General features: G+C 44.6%; 1 protein-coding gene across 1 annotated transcript in view; it reads left to right on the forward strand.

Annotated features, from left to right (window-relative positions):
* The first annotated feature begins 10,383 nt into the window (after positions 1 to 10,383).
* The window catches only part of LOC106590114 (sickle tail protein homolog), a 220,771-nt gene continuing 214,011 nt past the window's right edge, over positions 10,384 to 17,143 (forward strand). The window contains exon 1 of the mRNA XM_014180705.3: positions 10,384 to 10,790. Coding sequence (XP_014036180.3) covers positions 10,718 to 10,790 — 73 coding nt within the window. The 5' untranslated portion in view covers positions 10,384 to 10,717. The remainder of the gene's footprint in view (positions 10,791 to 17,143) is intronic.

A 17,143-nucleotide genomic window follows, 5' to 3' on the forward strand; every position in this document is an offset into this window, starting at 1 on the left:
GAACTGGCAGTGGATCAAACCATTGTGAGGCAAAGGGTGGGGGGGTCGCAATCTTTTGAAACTTAAAAATGTGTGTCTATAAAAAAAATTAAAAATAAATAAAATTAAGTGTCTATAATCAGCACAATTGCTTTCATTGCGTATTATTAATATTATTTAAATTACATAGTTATGTTTCAGTGATATATTGGGGGGGACAAATAATATTTTTCCCAGGATGGGGGGGTCGTGTCCCCCCCGTCCCCCCCTGGGATTTCCGCCCCTGCATGATAGGCCTATCGGGCTTATATGATTATGATGGTCATAATGCTTCTTGACAGTGTCATAAAGCCTATTTTCTCAGTCCAAGTAAAGTGACATAGTATGGTCATAATGCTTCATGACAGTGTCATCAATGTATTTTCTCCAAGTTATTTCAAATATGATGAAAAAACATGACTGTAAAATTTTTATTTACATAATTTAGCAGACACTCTTATCCAGAGCAATTAGGGTTAAAAAATGACCTTAGGGTTACTGGCCCAACGCTGGCCCAATTAGGGTTACTGGCCCAACGCTATTAACCACTATGCTACCTGCCGCCCAACAAACCCAGAGTCATGTTTATTCTAATTTTATCTGACGCTCTTATCCAGGGCGACTTACAGGAGCAGTTAGGGTTATTAAGGGCGGTGCTCAAGTGCACATCACACATTTTTTCACACAGTCAGCTTGGAGATTCAAACCGGCGACCTTTCTGTTACTGGCCCAAATAACCACTAGGCTACCTGCTGCTACAGTAACAACAAAGGATTTAAGAAACAAACTTTCAAATGAAAGGAAACTTCTTGGCAGGCAAAAAACTTATTTGAATAAATTTGACACTCGTACGTAGGTGTCATAACCAGCCATAAAACAAAGCAATATATGTCACACCAGGTGTAAATATATGGGTCATGACAGTGTTAAGACCATATTATGACAGGTTATGACAAGTTATGTCGGCTGTCATGACATATTATGACATGGTTATGACCCTGTCATAATGTTATGACACTTGGTGTGAAGTAAAGTGTTACCTTTATATGTGCTAAAGAGGAACAACGGGTACATATTGAAGATGCGCATTCTCATCCCCAGAAACAATTTTGTCTATTGTCAAAGGATAAAGCTAAGAACATTAACAACTTCATAGTTAAGAACACTATCAAAATATGGAATAAAATTAAACGTATTCTACAAGAACCAATATCACTCCCAAAAAACACAACCCTATGGAACAATCCTTGGATAGTTTTTCAGAATTCACCCGCTAAATTGGTCCACATGGAAGACTAAAGGCATAGAAACTGTAAATGACTTGGTAACAGGAAATACATTTATATCCATGACAGAATTCAAAAGCAATTTTGTACTGAGCAAATAAAATAAAAGTTTATTTGTCACATGCGCCGAATACAACAGGTGTAGACCTTACAGTGAAATGCTTACTTACAGGCTCTAACCAACAGTGCAAAAAAAGGTATTAGGTGAACAATAGGTAAGTAAAGAAATAAAAACAACAGTAAAAAGACAGTGAAAAATAACAGTAGCGAGGCTATATACAGGCACCGGTTAGCCAGGCTGATTGAGGTAGTATGTACATGAAGATATGGTTAAAGTGACTATGCAAATATGATAAACAGAAAGTTGCAGTAGCGTAAAAGAGGGGTTGGCGGGTGGTGGGTGGCGGGACACAATGCAGATAGCCCGGTTAGCAAATGTGCGGGGGCACTGGTTGGTCGGGCCAATTGAGGTAGTATGTACATGAATGTATAGTTAAAGTGACTATGCATATATGATAAACAGAGAGTAGCAGCAGCGTAAAAGAGGGGTTGGGGGGGCACACAATGCAAATAGTCCGGGTAGCCATTTGATTACCTGTTCAGGAGTCTTATGGCTTGGGGGTAAAAACTGTTGAGAAGCTTTTTTGTCCAAGACTTGGCACTCCGGTACCGCTTGCCATGCGGTAGTAGAGAGAACAGTCTATGACTGGGGTGGCTGGGGTCTTTGACAATTTTTAGGGCCTTCCTCTGACACCGCCTAGTGTAGAGGTCCTGGATGGCAGGCAGCTTAGCCCCAGTGATGTACTGGGCCGTACGCACTACCCTCTGTAGTGACCAATGTAGATATTTTCAAATACATGCAACTTAAAAATTACATATCACAAAATTTCGATTTTTTAATATTTTGGACATCAGAGCAACCTTGAGGGAATCTTATTTGAGTCAGAACTACTATTGTAATTGTCAGGCGCGTCGTAAAGGACAGACCAAGGCACAGCGGGTATAGTGCTCATCTTCTTTAATTTTAATGAGATAACACTTTTACACAAAAATAAAAAAACCGACAACCGACAGTTCCGTCAGGTACTTACACAAAACGGAAAACAACCACCCACAAAACCCAAAGGAAAACAGGCTGCCTAAGTATGGCTTCCAATCAGAGACAACGAAAGACACCTGCCTCTGATTGGAAACCACACTCGGCCAAACCCGGAAACCGAAACATAGAAAATGAAAACTAGAACCAAAATCCCCTAGACCAAAAACCCCAAAACATACAAAAAACACCCCCTGCCACACCCTGACCATACTACAATTACAAATGACCCCTTTACAGGTCAGGACGTGACAGTAATGAAGACTTAAAAATAACTGATATTGGCACAATTTGGAGGGAATCTTGGGGCATAACTAATGAAATTACAGTTAATGAAAATGTACGCTTAATCCAGTATAAACTAATGTATAGAATTTATTATACAAGAGAAAAAAATCATAAATTCTACAGTACAACAGCAGAGTCATGTCTTAAATGTACAACTAACAATGACTCTGTCACACCCTGATCTGTTTCACCTGTCTTGTGTTGTCTCCACCTCACACCAGGTGTCTCCTATTTTCCCCATTATCCCCTGTGTATTTATACCTGCGTTTACTATCTCTGTTGCCAGTTCGTCTTGTCTCGTCAAGTCGTCCCAGCGTGTTTTTCCCGTGTTTTTCCTTCTCTCTAGTTTGTGTTCTAGTCTTCCCAGTTCCGACCTGTTTTTGCCTGCCCTGACCCTGAGCCTGCCTGCCGTTCTACGCCTTCCTGACTCTTATCAGGATTATTGATCTCTGCCTGTCCTGGACCTGCTATTTGCCTACCCCTTGTATATAATATATGTCAGAGACTCGAACCATCTGCCTCCTGTGTCTGCATCTGGGTCTCATCCTGTGTCATTATAGTACGAGCTGGCCATGACTGACCCAGCAGACTCGGAGCAGCTCCGCCTCGCTGTCTGCCTACAAGGAGCCACCATTGGAAGACACGAGGAGCTACTTCAGAACCTTATGGAAGGACTACATACCTTGGCGGAATGCCATGACCAAGGTTTCAACTCATTACTGGAGCAATTCCGCAGACTATCAGGCAGAAAGCCACAACGGAAACCTCCCGGACGCTCAGTAACCACGCTTACCTCCTCCGGAGCGCTACGCTGGGGATCCTGGAACCTGCCGGGCGTTTCTCTCCCAGTGCTCCCTCATCTTTGAGCTGCAGCCCTCTTTGTTTCCTTCAGACCGTTTTAAAGATAGCGTATCTCATAATGCTGATGTCTGGAAGGGTGCTTGCCTGGGCTACGGCGGTGTGGGAGCAACAATCCGCCGTTTGCCTTCGTCTGGAAGATTTTGTAGCGGAGGTGAGGAAGGTGTTCGATTCTCCAGTGTCCGGGAGAGAGGCAGCTCGGAAGCTACTTCATCTACGTCAAGACTTCCGTAGTGTGGCAGACTAGGCGGTAGTGCCTGGAACCCGGAGTCCATGGTCGACACCTTCCTTCCAGAATTATGAGAGGAAATTATCGCAGCCTGGGAGTTACCCATTGACCTTGACTCCTTCATAGCCTTGACCATAAGGATTGATGGGCGCCTACGAGAAAGCAGGAGGGAGAGGAGATCTATTCTCGGCCACACTTGCTCGTCCACGGTTTCCTCCGAAGAACCCCGGAAGTCCCTGACGCCTGCCTTCCTGAGAGAATCCAAAGTCACCCGAGTCCCCTTGGGAATCATCGGGGACTGGCGACTCGTCTCCTCCAGAGCTCATGCAGCTGGGCAGGGCTAGATTGTCTCCTAATGAACGTTTACGCAGGCTGAACTCCAACCATTGCCTGTATTGTGGTACTACAGGACATTATATATCCACCTTTCCAGTAAAAGACCAGTCTTATCATTAGGTACCAGTATGCTGGTGGGTCACACTGGGAGTCTCCAAACTCCCATTACTTGTTCTCCACTCCATGCAATCCTGCTGTGGGGTGACCAGTCTAAATCTCTCCGGGTGCTCATTGACTCTAGGGCTGACGAGAGCTTCATGGACGCTACCCTGGTATCTGAGCTGGGTATCACCACACAACTCCTCTCCATTCCCATGGATGCTAGAGCATTGGACAGATGCTCCATTGGCAGGGTCACTCACAGTAAGGTTCCCATTAACCTGCGAGTGTCAGGCAATCACAATGAGTCCATACAGTTTCTAGTTATTGAATCTCCTCATGTTCCTGTGGTTTTGGGATATTCATGGCTCCAGAGGCACAACCCCCTGATCAACTGGGCTACTGGCTATAGACCTAGGTTGGAGACCATTCTGCCACGCACATTGCCTTAAGGCGTCGCAGCCTGCCACGGGACGTCCTCCTGCCGGCTTGGGAAAATCATTGGATCTCTCCTCCATTCCCGCGGAGTACCAGGACCTCCAGGAGGTTTTCAACAAGGCTCATGCCACATCCCTTCCTCCGCATAATCCCAACGTTTGCGCAATTGATCTCCACCCGGGCACCACACTGCCTCGGGGGCGGCTTAATTCCCTGTCTAGCCCAGAAACCAACGCCATGGAGGAGTACATTGAGGACTCTCTGGCTGCAGGGAGCATTCGTCTTTCTGCATCCTCTGCCGTTGCAAGGTTCTTCTTTGTGGAAAAAAAGGACAAAACCCTGCACCTGTGTATCGAGTACAAGGGTCTCAATGACATCACAGTAAAAAAATCCCTGATTCGGCCCGATGCCCGGTCCCCGGTCCTGGAATGGGCCCATTCATTACCCTAAACTTATCTGTCATCCAGGGTCCCGTCGAACCATGGCTTTCATCCGACAAAAAGCCCACCCTGGTTCCTGAAGTTTCCAAATTCGTTGCCACCTGCACTGGGTGCGCACAGAACAAGACTCAAAGGCAAGCTCTGGCTGGCCTCCTTCAACCACTTCCTGTTCCTCACCGCCCCTGGTCCCATATATCCCTGGACTTTATCACTGGTCTCCCCCTGGCAGATGGCAACACTACCATCCTTACAATTGTGGATAGGTTTTCCAAAGCTGCACATTTCATTCCCCTTCCCAAGTTGCCCTCAGCCAAGGAGACGGGCCAGCTTATGATGAGACACGTCTTTCGGTCGACAAGGTCTCCAATCATGGTCCTCAGTTCTTGTCCAGGTTCTGGAAGGCACTCTGCACCCTGATTGGGTCATCGGCCAGCCTGTCCTCCGGGTTTCATCCCCAATCTAACGGCCAGTCGGAGCGAGCCAATCAGGACCTGGAAACGACTCTTCTTTGCCTCGTCTCTGCCAACCCCACCACCTGGAGCCAGCAACTTGTGTGGGTGGAGTACGCCCGCAACACCCTTCCCTACTCGGCCACTGGTCTCTCACCCTTCAAGTGTTCCTTTGGCTACCAGCCTCCACTCTTCCTTGAGCAAGAGGAAGAAGTCAGCATACCCTCGGCCTAGATGTTCGTCCACCGCTGTTGGCATACCTGGATGAAAGCCTGGTCGGCTCTTCTTAAGGCCACCTCCAGACCTTATCATTTTTAATCAACAGGTTACCAACATATTCAAATAATGACTTCCATATTATTTTTTGAAACGTTATTTTGATAATAATATTGTAATATTTAATCCTTCCACAAGATAGAGTCCCGACACAAATCTAGGGTTTCTACCCAAGCCGGCTGGTCGTTCGTTCTGTCGGTTCGGTTGCCAGAGACGCGACCCAGTCGTTCAGTCTTTTATTCTGTATCTATGGATGCGACCCAGAATAACAGCAAAGTAGCTCCATGTGCGTTTGTTTTAGCTGTTTTCTAGTGACATTTATTTGGATACATCCATAACAATGAGCTAATGATGCGTGATTTCACCTGGCGTAGAAAATGTGCTCTCTCTTCAGGACACTGTTGTTCAGAGGAGCTAGCCAACAACACAACTAACACAATCACTTCAAACTGAAGCTGGAAAGACAGCAAACTAGCTGCACTTCGTTTTATCTTTCGTATACAGCACCAGTCAAAAGTTTAGACATACCTATTCATTCAAGGTTTTTTCTTAATTGTTTTACTATTTTCTACATTGTAGAATAATAGTGTAGACCTCAAAACTGTGAAATAACACATATGGAATCATGTAGTAACCAACAAAGTGTTAACCTCTCTGGGCTAGGCGGGACGAATTCGTCCCACCTACGTAACAGCCACTGGCAGCCTGTGGCGCGATTTTCAAAATCTTAAAAATCCTATTACTTCAATTTCTCAAACATATGACTATTTTACAGCTATTTAAAGACAAGACTCTCGTTAATCTAACCACACTGTCCGATTTCAAAAAGGCTTTACAACGAAAGCAAAACATTAGATTATGTCAGCAGAGTACCAAGCCAGAAATAATCAGACACCCATTTTTCAAGCCAGCATATAATGTCACCAAAACCCAGAAGACAGCTAAATGCAGCACTCACCTTTGATGATCTTCATCAGATGACAACCCTAGGACATTATGTTATACAATACATGCATGTTTTGTTCAATCAAGTTCATATTTATATCAAAAACCAGCTTTTTACATTAGCATGTGACGTTCAGAACTAGCATACCCCCCGCAAACTTCCGGGGAATTCGCTAACATTTTACTAAATTACTCACGATAAACGTTCACAAAAAGCATAACAATTATTTTAAGAATTATAGATACAGACCTCCTCTATGCACTCGATATGTCCGATTTTAAAATAGCTTTTTGGTGAAAGCACATTTTGCAATATTCTAAGTACATAGCCCAGGCATCACGGGCTCGCTATTTAGACACCCGGCAAGTTTAGCACTCACCATAATCATATTTACTATTATAAAAGTTTGATTACCTTTTGTTGTCTTCGTCAGAATGCACACCCAGGACTGCTACTTCAATAACAAATGTTGGTTTGGTCCAAAATAATCCATCGTTATATCCGAATAGCGGCGTTTTGTTCGTGCGTTCCAGACACTATCCGAAATAGTAAAGAAGTGTCGCGCGCATGGCGCAATTCGTGACAATAAAATTCTAAATATTCCATTACCGTACTTCGAAGCATGTCAACCGCTGTTTAAAATCAATTTTTACGACATTTTTCTCGTAGAAAAGCGATAATATTCCGACAGGGAATCTCCTTTTCGGCAAACAGAGGAAAAAATCCCAAAGGCGGGGGCGGTCGGGTCACGCGCCTAAGCCCAGTGTCCCTTGATCGGCCACTTGAGAAAGGCGATAATGTGTTTCAGCCTGGGGCTGGAATGACGACATTCTGTTTTTTCCCGGGCTCTGAGCGCCTATGGACGACGTGGGAAGTGTCACGTTAGAGCAGAGATCCTTAGTAAATGATAGAGATGGAAAAGAAGTTCAAGAAATGGTCAGACAGGCCACTTCCTGTAAAGGAATCTCTCAGGTTTTGACCTGCCATTTGAGTTCTGTTATACTCACAGACACCATTCAAACAGTTTTAGAAAATTTAGGGTGTTTTCTATCCATATGTAATAAGTATATGCATATTCTAGTTACTGGGTAGGAGTGGTAACCAGATTAAATCGGGTATGTTTTTTATCCAGCCGTGTCAATACTGCCCCCTAGCCCTAACAGGATAAGCAAATCAAAATATATGTTATATTTTAGATTCTTCAAAGTAGCCTCTCTTTGCCTTGATAACAGCTTTGCACACTCTTGGCATTCTCTCAACCAGCTTCACCTGGAATGCTTAAAGGAGATCCCACATATGCTGAGCAGTTGTTTGCTACTTTTCCTTCACTTTGTGGTCCAACTCATCCCAAACCATCTCAATTGGGTTGAGTTCGGGTGATTGTGGAGGCCAGGTTATCTGATGCTGCACTCCATCATTCTCCTTCTTGGTAAAATAGCCCATACACAGCCTGGAGGTGTGTTGGGTCATTGTCCTGTTGAAAAACAAATGATGGTCCCACTAAGTGCAAATCAGATGGGATGACTCATCACTGCAGAATGCTGTGGTAGCCCTGCTGGTTAAGTGTGCCTTGAATTCTAAATAAATTACAGACAGTGTCACCAGCAAAGCACCCCCACATCATCACACTTCCTCCTCCATGCTTCACGGTGAGAACTACATATGCGGAGATCATCCGTTCACTTGTGTCTCACAAAGACACGTCGGTTGGGAATCAAAAATCTCAAATTTGGACTCATCAGACCAAAGGACAGATTTCCACCAGTCTAATCTTCATTGCTCGTGTTTTTTGGTCCAAGCGTTGCTTCTTATTATTGGTGTCCTTTAGTAGTGGTTTCTTTGCAGCAATTCGACCATGAAGGCCTGACTCACACAGTTTCCTCTGAGCAGTTGATGTTGAGATGGGTCTGTTACTTGAACTCTGTGAAGCATTTATTTGGCCTGCAATTTCTGAGGCTGGTAACTCTAATGAACACATCCTCTGCAGCAGAGGTAACTCTGGGTCTTCCTTTCCTGTGGCGGTCCTCATCAGAGCCAGTTTCATCATAGCGCTTGATGGTTTTTGTGACTGCACTTGAAGAAACTTTCGAAGTACTTGACATTTTCCGGATTGACTGACCTTGATTTGGGCTCCCGAGTAGCGCAGCAGTCTAAGGCACTGCATCTCAGTGCTAGAAGTGTCACTACAGATTCTTGTTCGATTCCAAGCTGAATCACAACCGGCTGTGATTGGGAGTCTTAGGGTTTGGCCGAGGTAGTCCGTCATTGTAAATAAGAATTTGTTCTTAACTGACTTGCCTAGTTAAATATTTTTTAAGTAATGATGGACTGTTGTTACTTTTTGCTTATTTGAGCTGTTCTTGCCATAATATGGACTTGGTCTTTTACCAAATAGGGCTATCTTCTGTATACCACTCATACCTTGTCACAACACAACTGATTGGCTCAAATGCATTAAAAAGGAAAGAAATTCCACAAATTAACATGCACACCTGTTAATTGAATTGCATTCCAGGTGACTACGTCATGAAACTGGTTGAGAGAATTCCAAGAGTGTGCAACACTGTCATCAAGGCAAAGAGTGACTCCTTTGAAGAATCTTAAATATAAAATACACTTTTTTGCTTACTACATGATTTCATATGTGTTATTTCATAGTTTTGATGTGATCACTATTATTCTACAATGTAGAAAATAGTAAAAATAAAGAAAAATCCTTGAATGAGTTGGTATGTCCAAACTTTTGACTGGTACTGTATGTCCATAAAAAGTATGCCAGCTGATTCATGATTTCGACTGGCTGAGAAACCCTGATCATTACTATGGGACAGCTGGAGATTGAATTTGAATATTGAAAAAATGTTGCAAATGTCATAGAGACAATGGAATGATTGGTGTAGATAGTGATGCTGGGTATATAGATCTCAGTCCTCCAAGAAATAACACAATATATAGATTCTAAAGACCCTACTGAGTATTCCCAACCCCACTTTTACCTGTGCACATTGAATCGTTTTTTCTCTACAACCCAAATAGTGGTTTGGATAGTGGTTAAAACATTTTTTTTAGAAGCATATTTGTCATTTTTTCGATAAATGTCTTCTTGCAGTTGCATATAAGCACAACAAAATGGAAATTGATTAAAATGTAATATATTGTAAATGAGTTATCCACATTGCTGTTTTGAAATGCGGGCTTTCATTTTGAAGGATTTGTAATTACCACACGAGTGACGTCATCGTTTGTGCTGCTTGCAGAATACTAGTCAAGACGTCACCTGCACATATCCGTCATCGTCCCCGTTTTAATAGCCTGAAGTAGGCTACGTCTTATGTCTACTTTTTCCCACGTTTGTGGCCTACTTTTGCTATTGTAATACATTTTATGAAGTTTGTCTTTGAACATATTAATGCCTGGTTTGACTTGTGTAACGTTAGCTTTGGCCATTTAATGGCCACATGTTTTATTTCCTCTGACTCTAAAATAATAACAGCGGCTGTAAACTGTGATGACGTTCTGCAGTCATGTGGATAGCAAAGTTTTGTAATGCACAAAAACATGAGCTTTTCCTCTCAGCCTAGCCGGTGCCTCTCCCACTCTCTTCGCTTCGCTGATGGACTAGTGCTCCACACACAACTAGCGCGCAGTCATTCAGGTAAGCGCGGTAGTAAGCGGAGTCGGATCACAGGCTGCCTTGACCGCTACTGCTGCAGTATTGGCATCTGCTGCCTGCAACTGGCATAGAGTGAGGAAAAGCGAGATTGAATGACATACAGTCTGAACGATATTTATATTCGATCTGTATGCGCGTCCAACGAGCAAGAGCAGCAAGAGACGGTCACCCCTGCGAAAGAACCATATCGTTGGAAGTTGTGGGATACTTTGAAACAAACTGCGACTGAGCGACGGTGTTGGTGCAACCGTGCCCCTGACTTGACAGGTAGCCAGCCTATCGAACATGTCGGGACATCGGGTGCAGTTCGCGGACCAGCTTCCTTCCACTGACCGCAAAGCCAGCCCCAAATTACACAGTAAGCGCTACTCTTGATTCTCGTGTTTGCTTCTTGGTTTTCTGCTTTCAAGTTTCGAGCTTGTGTCCACACTGACCTTGGCTTGGAGGAGAAGTCATATATAAAAAATGCTGATATGGCAGTCGATATATTTGGCCAATAATAGGCTTCTAATTATCTTGTTTAAACGTATGTTGACGAACATGGGATACTATGATAAGGCTATAGCCTACGTTTAAACCGTTACAATATTTTCTGTAGTAGCCACAGCCCCAGCACCCGGTCATATTTCCCCCATGTGCTTATTAATTTGGCCAAAAGCTCCCAATCTCCATATAATTTTATACATAAACTGTTTTATCTAGCCCTCTATTTTGGGATTGTAACATTATCTTCATTTCCCTTTACATATGTTATAAATGCATTACACTTACTTAGACTAATCATGGATTCAATCATGGATTTAACTCCATATAATCCAATCAAGGAACATTTAAGTATTGCTTACAATTTTATGGGTTTGCCACGGGAGTGTGGTTTAGTTGCTGTGTGTTATCTCAAGTAGCATCACCTGTCATAATGCTCATTTGTCACCTGGAGTTAATGATAGGGCCACTGACAGGGGCCACTGATGCCTGATGCCCTATGGCATTAAGCCGGCAGGGTGCCTGCTCTCTGGGATGTTACGGTCATCAAGGCTAGCTAGACCACATCAGGCTCACTGCCAAGCCATAGACATCCTCAGAATATGAATGTTCCGGTCTATTTGGATGTCGGGGACCAGGGCTGTTATGTATCTAGCATCTGATACCGGTGTTGATTTAGCTGATGTAGGATCAGTTATCCTTTTAAACACAATTAATGAGATTACATGGACAGGGGGAACCCGATCCTAGATCAGCACTCCAACTCTGAGACGTTTTATGAATACGGCCCCTGAGCTTTTATGTTTTGTCAAAGTGACTCTAGTAATGCCACTCCCTAATTGCTGTGGATACCTGAATTGCAGAAGCATACAGGATATGGATGCCTGTCTCTCCTCGCTGTCCCAGCTTGTACCAGAAAAGTGCTCTCACTTCCTATTGTAATGTTGAGATGGTGCAAGTTTACTTCAGGTTAAAACTTGTAATGGGTGACATAGACCAAGTGGGAAATTGTTGTGAAATAGCAGAAACTCTGGAACAAATGCTACATTTTGGTTTCTTTGGGGAGATGTAGCATTCTGTCCTTGGAGTTGATCTCTGTTTCCTTTTGTCCTTTTCATGCCCATAAAGAGAATAGAAAGTGCAGTCTCTTTTTATTCTTCTCTATAGCTAGGTTTCCTTCCAATTGGCAACAGATTTTCTTGCAAATATTCTACAATCCACATAAAAAAAATCTGCAAAATGTCCCACCAGTGGTGTATTACCACCAAACTGACCTGCTGTGGATAAAAATCAGTGCGTGATGATGTAGTGCACACAAAATCTACTTTTTCGCTTAAGTTTTCATCTACCAAATAAAAATCTAGAGTTCAATGTGTTTCCATCGCATATTCAGCTCTACTGATTTGTCACAAAAACCGTTGTGTTATATAGAAAATGTACCTACCCTGGTTTTGGAACGTTCGCTTTAGCCAACAGCTCGCAGATACAGTGCTGGTAGGCTGTGCGGGTAAACTAGTCTACATGATGAGATTATTATGGATAAGAGGGAGAATATTTGTATTTGTCAAAAGGCAGTCAAGCATCGATCATCATGTCACAAGAATAAGACCCTCAATATTTATTGGATAGGCGCATTAAGCTCATCACTGTGCACTTTCACCACCCTGTGAAGTTCATCATCATTTATTTAATCTGTAGCCTAATAAACTGCATGGTTTCAGTCCAGGTGAGTCCAGTGAGCGCTAATGCGCGTAATGATGGTGACAGGTGTGCGTAATGAAGGGCAGCCTGGCACCCTTGAGCCCCAGAGATGGAGAGCTGGAGCAGGCATGACAATATGTGGATAGAATATGTAGTATATCTGAAGAATACGTGGCTAGAATAGTATATGTACAGCAATTGTTGAATAGGATGGACTTGACTAGAATACAGTATAAAATGGGTAAAACAGTATGTAACCATTGTTAAAGTGACCAGTGTTCCATGTCTATGTACATAGTGCAGCAGGCTCTATGGTGATGGGATCAGTAACCGGGTGGTAGCCGGCTAGTGACAGTGACAAAGTTCAGGGTAGGATACTAGGTGGAGGCAGGCCAGTGATGGCTATTTAACAGTCTAATGGCCTTGAGATGGAAAAAGTTTTTCAGTCTCTCGATTCCAGCTTTGCTGCACCTGTACTGACCTCGCCTTCTGGATGATAACAGGGTGAACGGGCCGTGGCTCGGGTGGCTGAGGTCCTTGATGATCTTCTTGGTCTTCCTGTGACACTGGGTGCTGTAGATGTCCTGAAGGGCAGGCAGTGTGCTCCCGGTGATGCGTTGGGCTGACCGCACCACCCTCTGGAGAACCCTGCGGTTCCGGACGGTGCGGTTGCCGTACCAGGCGGTGATACAGCCTAACAGGATACTCTCATTGGTGCATCTGTAAAAGTTTGTGAGTGTCTTAGGGGCCAAGCCAAATTCTTTCAGCCTCCTGAGGTTGAAGAGGCGCATTTGCGCCTTCTTAACCACACTGTCTGTGGGTGGATCATTTCAGTTTGTCAGTGACGTGTATGCCGAGGAACTTTAAGCTTTCAGCTACCTCCTGAAGTCCACGATCAACTCCTTCATTTTATTGACGTTGAGGGAGAGATTATTTTCCTGGCACCACTCCGCCAGTGCCCTCACCTCCTCCCTGTAGCCTGTCTGGTCATTGTTGGTAATCAGGCCTACCACTGTTCTGTCGTCTGCAAACTTAATGATTGAGTTGGAGGCGTGCATCGCCACACAGTCATGGGTAAACAGAGAGAACAGGAGGGGGCTGAGCACACACCCTTATGGGGCCCCTGTGCTGATGATTAGCGTAGAGGAGGTTGTTGCCTACCTTCACCGCCTGGGGGCGGCACGTCAGGAAGTCCAGGAACCAGTTGCACAGGGCAGGGTTCAGACCTAGGGCCCCGAGCTTAAGGATGACCTTGGAGGGTACTATGGTGTTGAAGGCTGAGCTGTAGTCAATGAACAGCGATGTTACATAGGTATAATTTTTGTCCAGATAGGATAGGGCAGTGTGCAGTGCGATGGCGATTGCATCATCCGTGGATCTATTGGGGCAGAATGCGAATTGCAGTGGGTCTAGGGTGTTGGGTAAGGTGGAGGTGATATGATCCTTAACTAGTCTCTCAAAGTACCTCATGATGATAGAATTGAGTGCTACAGGGCAATAGTCATTTAGTTGAGTTACCTTTGCTTTTTTGGGTACAGGAACAGTGGGGGGCATCTTGAAGTAAGTGGGGACAGCAGACTGGGGTAGGGAGAGATTGAATATGTCCATGAACACTCCAGCCAGGTGGCTTGCACGTGCTCTGAGGAGATAGCTAGAGATGCTGTCTGGCCCCGGAAACGTGGTTTATGAGAAATATGGCCCGTGAAAGCTACAGAATAATAGATAATACTCCAGACCTCATTTCAAATACTATTTGAAGTTGTTCAAATGCTTTGAGCGTTTGCTCTAGCCTGCCTGCATTGCCAGATGGGCGGGGTTTACACTGTTTGGACTATACTATTGGTTTCATTTCACCAGGCAAGTATTTGAAATTATTTCAAGTAGTATTTAAACCCAGGCTGGATTTTCCCCAACTCAGAAGAGAGAGACACATTATGCCTCCAATGCAACAGCACGTGCACTGTATACCACCAGCCTAAAGCATGACTAAACCGAAGCAAGATTAGTAGGGGGTTTGGTATTGCCCCCAATGGGACACGAGCCAAACACAGATGAGAATGTCCGAGTCACTCTATTCTATACTCACACAGTTAATGTCTCCAGATACATCTTACTTTAGGTAGCAGTTGTCCTTGCAGTATGTGGACACAATGCTCTCTCCGTCTTTCCTGTGCACTCCTGATGTCGTTACTAGATAGACGCAGTGTGTGCGTACAGGGGCTTGACGATCACTGTGTGCTCTGTCTGTCTTGTCGAGGTGACGCTCACCTTGAACCACTTCTTTCTCCAGCGGTACCTCAGCCCCACTGTGCACCACAACACCACACAGTCACCGAGGACACACGGTTAGAAACGGACACTGTTTCTCTAGTAAAACGTGCAGCGGCCCATGTTCATAAAGCGTCTCAGAGTAGGAGGGCTGATTTTAGGATCAGTTTAGCACTTTTAGATCATAATTCATAAGGTTACATTGACAGGGGGACCTGATCCTAGATCAGCACTCATACATTGAGATGCTTTATGAAAGTGCTTTTATGAATAGGGGCCAATGTGTTTTTATTATGGTGAATGCAATGAGGGGATGATGATGTGTAATGATGCTTATTGCTTGTGAGGCATATGATAGTCGCAGCTGTTTCTCTCACCTCTCTGGTCACTGCTGCAGTGCATGCACCCACTCTGGGACGTCATAATGATGAGAAAAATGCTGAGCCCATCTACACGGGGACAGGGTGATTGACAGGCCACGTGAGCGCTAATCAAGTTCCCAGACACTTCCACCAAAATGCACGAAGAGTCTGCTGGACCAACGTGCCAAACTTGAAACTCTCGGCATATAGGCATTGGCTTAATCTGCCAACCAATCATCTCCCAGAACACCTTCTCCCTAACCCTCTCCCATATGTAATTTGTGCACCTCAAGTTCCTGCCTGGATCCTGCCTCCATTTCGACCCACGCCTCGCAGTCATGTGATTCACTCAAATTAAATGATGCCAAGTCCTTTACTCAGTAAGATCACTCCCATAGAATTCTATGGTCACTCCCACAAAGGCCAACTTTAAATTGTTGATATCCCAAGCTTATATGCACTGTGCGCAATAGCCTGCGGACGATGCTACATGAGGGCAGACAAGGGAAGTCTGCCAGTCTCTGCAAATCCCCTCCAGAGAATAGGCTGCTACACACAGCCCTGTCAGGACATTGAACTGTGCGTGCGTGCGTGCGTCAGCCGTAGAGGACGATACCTACAACTTTTGGCACAGGTATCAGTTTTCGCGCATGGGTATTCCTGTCCCCGGATGATGTGTGTGTGTGAGTCATGTGTGGCGAGAGAGAGGGACATGCATTGGGGCAGAGCCAGGGTTGAAAAGTGCTGAGGAGGTTGTGTGTAGGGCAGGGCTCAGACTGTATGCAGAATGGCTTGGGAGGGAAACACAAAATGGCCTCTTCAGCAGTAGTCCCCCATCCTGTGGTCCAGAGCCAGGTGACGGGAGTGTTAAGTTTCCCTCCCAAACATCCCTCAATCTGTCTTTCTCACTCTTCTCTCCCTCCCTCTCTCTCTCTATCCCTGGATTAAAAGGCAGCTGCTAGGTTTAGCGTCCAGGGCAGGCCCGTCTCTCTGGGATACCACAGGGCTGAGTGCTGAGTCTCATCTAACTTCACCAGATGCATACAGGAGGATCAGGTTGCCTATGTAGACAAGAAGCAAATGGCACCTGGATCATAGCAGGACCCCAACATGAATCCATTACTTTAATCCAGTTGTAAACTGATATGTTGACTAATGACGCTGGAATGACTGAAAGTCATTATTAACTGAACTGACAAAACGTTGTGGCCTCAACACTTTTTGTAAGGGATAATGGAGAGGAAAGTCCTATATTGGAATGGGAAAGCCTCATGCTATCCCAAGGTTTTCCAGAAATCCTGCTTGGCAGATTCCCAGATTTCCTGTTTTTTCCTTCCTGATTCCAGAATCTATTTTGGAAAACCTGGGAATTTTGGGAAAGTTAACTAACTCTAGCAATGGTGAACACATTTCTGATTATAGGGGTTAGTCAGACAGGGTTTGTTTTGAACCACCATAGAACGACTGTGAGGGCCGAGGAGGGGCATGACCGAAACAGGGCTCTGTCGTCAGGAGATAGCGTGGGCTAGGGCGGGGGTGTTGGTTTACTCATATGATATTCTCCTTGTGGCGAGGTCAAACACACAACAACACACACACACACACTTTCTATATTTGTGATTCATTTGCGGACTGTCAGGTCAAATCACTTTTCATTTGTCACGATGTCTAGTGTTAACATTAGCATGCTATCTTAATGATGCCTCTTCTCAAAGGGAGTCGATAAGTGCAGCGTTGGAATGAGAATCACACAGTGCTGATTTACATGTACAGGAACGCAGACGATATCTGTGCCAATGTCAGAGTAGCCGGCGGAAAGGTACTTTTCTCAACACAGCTCACGGGTGTGAAAGTTACGGTACAATAGGATATTTTTAATATGCGGTGACCACACAGA

This window comes from Salmo salar, chromosome 29, assembly GCF_965601325.2.
Source record: "Salmo salar chromosome 29, fSalSal1, whole genome shotgun sequence".
Taxonomy (NCBI): Eukaryota; Metazoa; Chordata; class Actinopteri; order Salmoniformes; family Salmonidae; genus Salmo; species Salmo salar.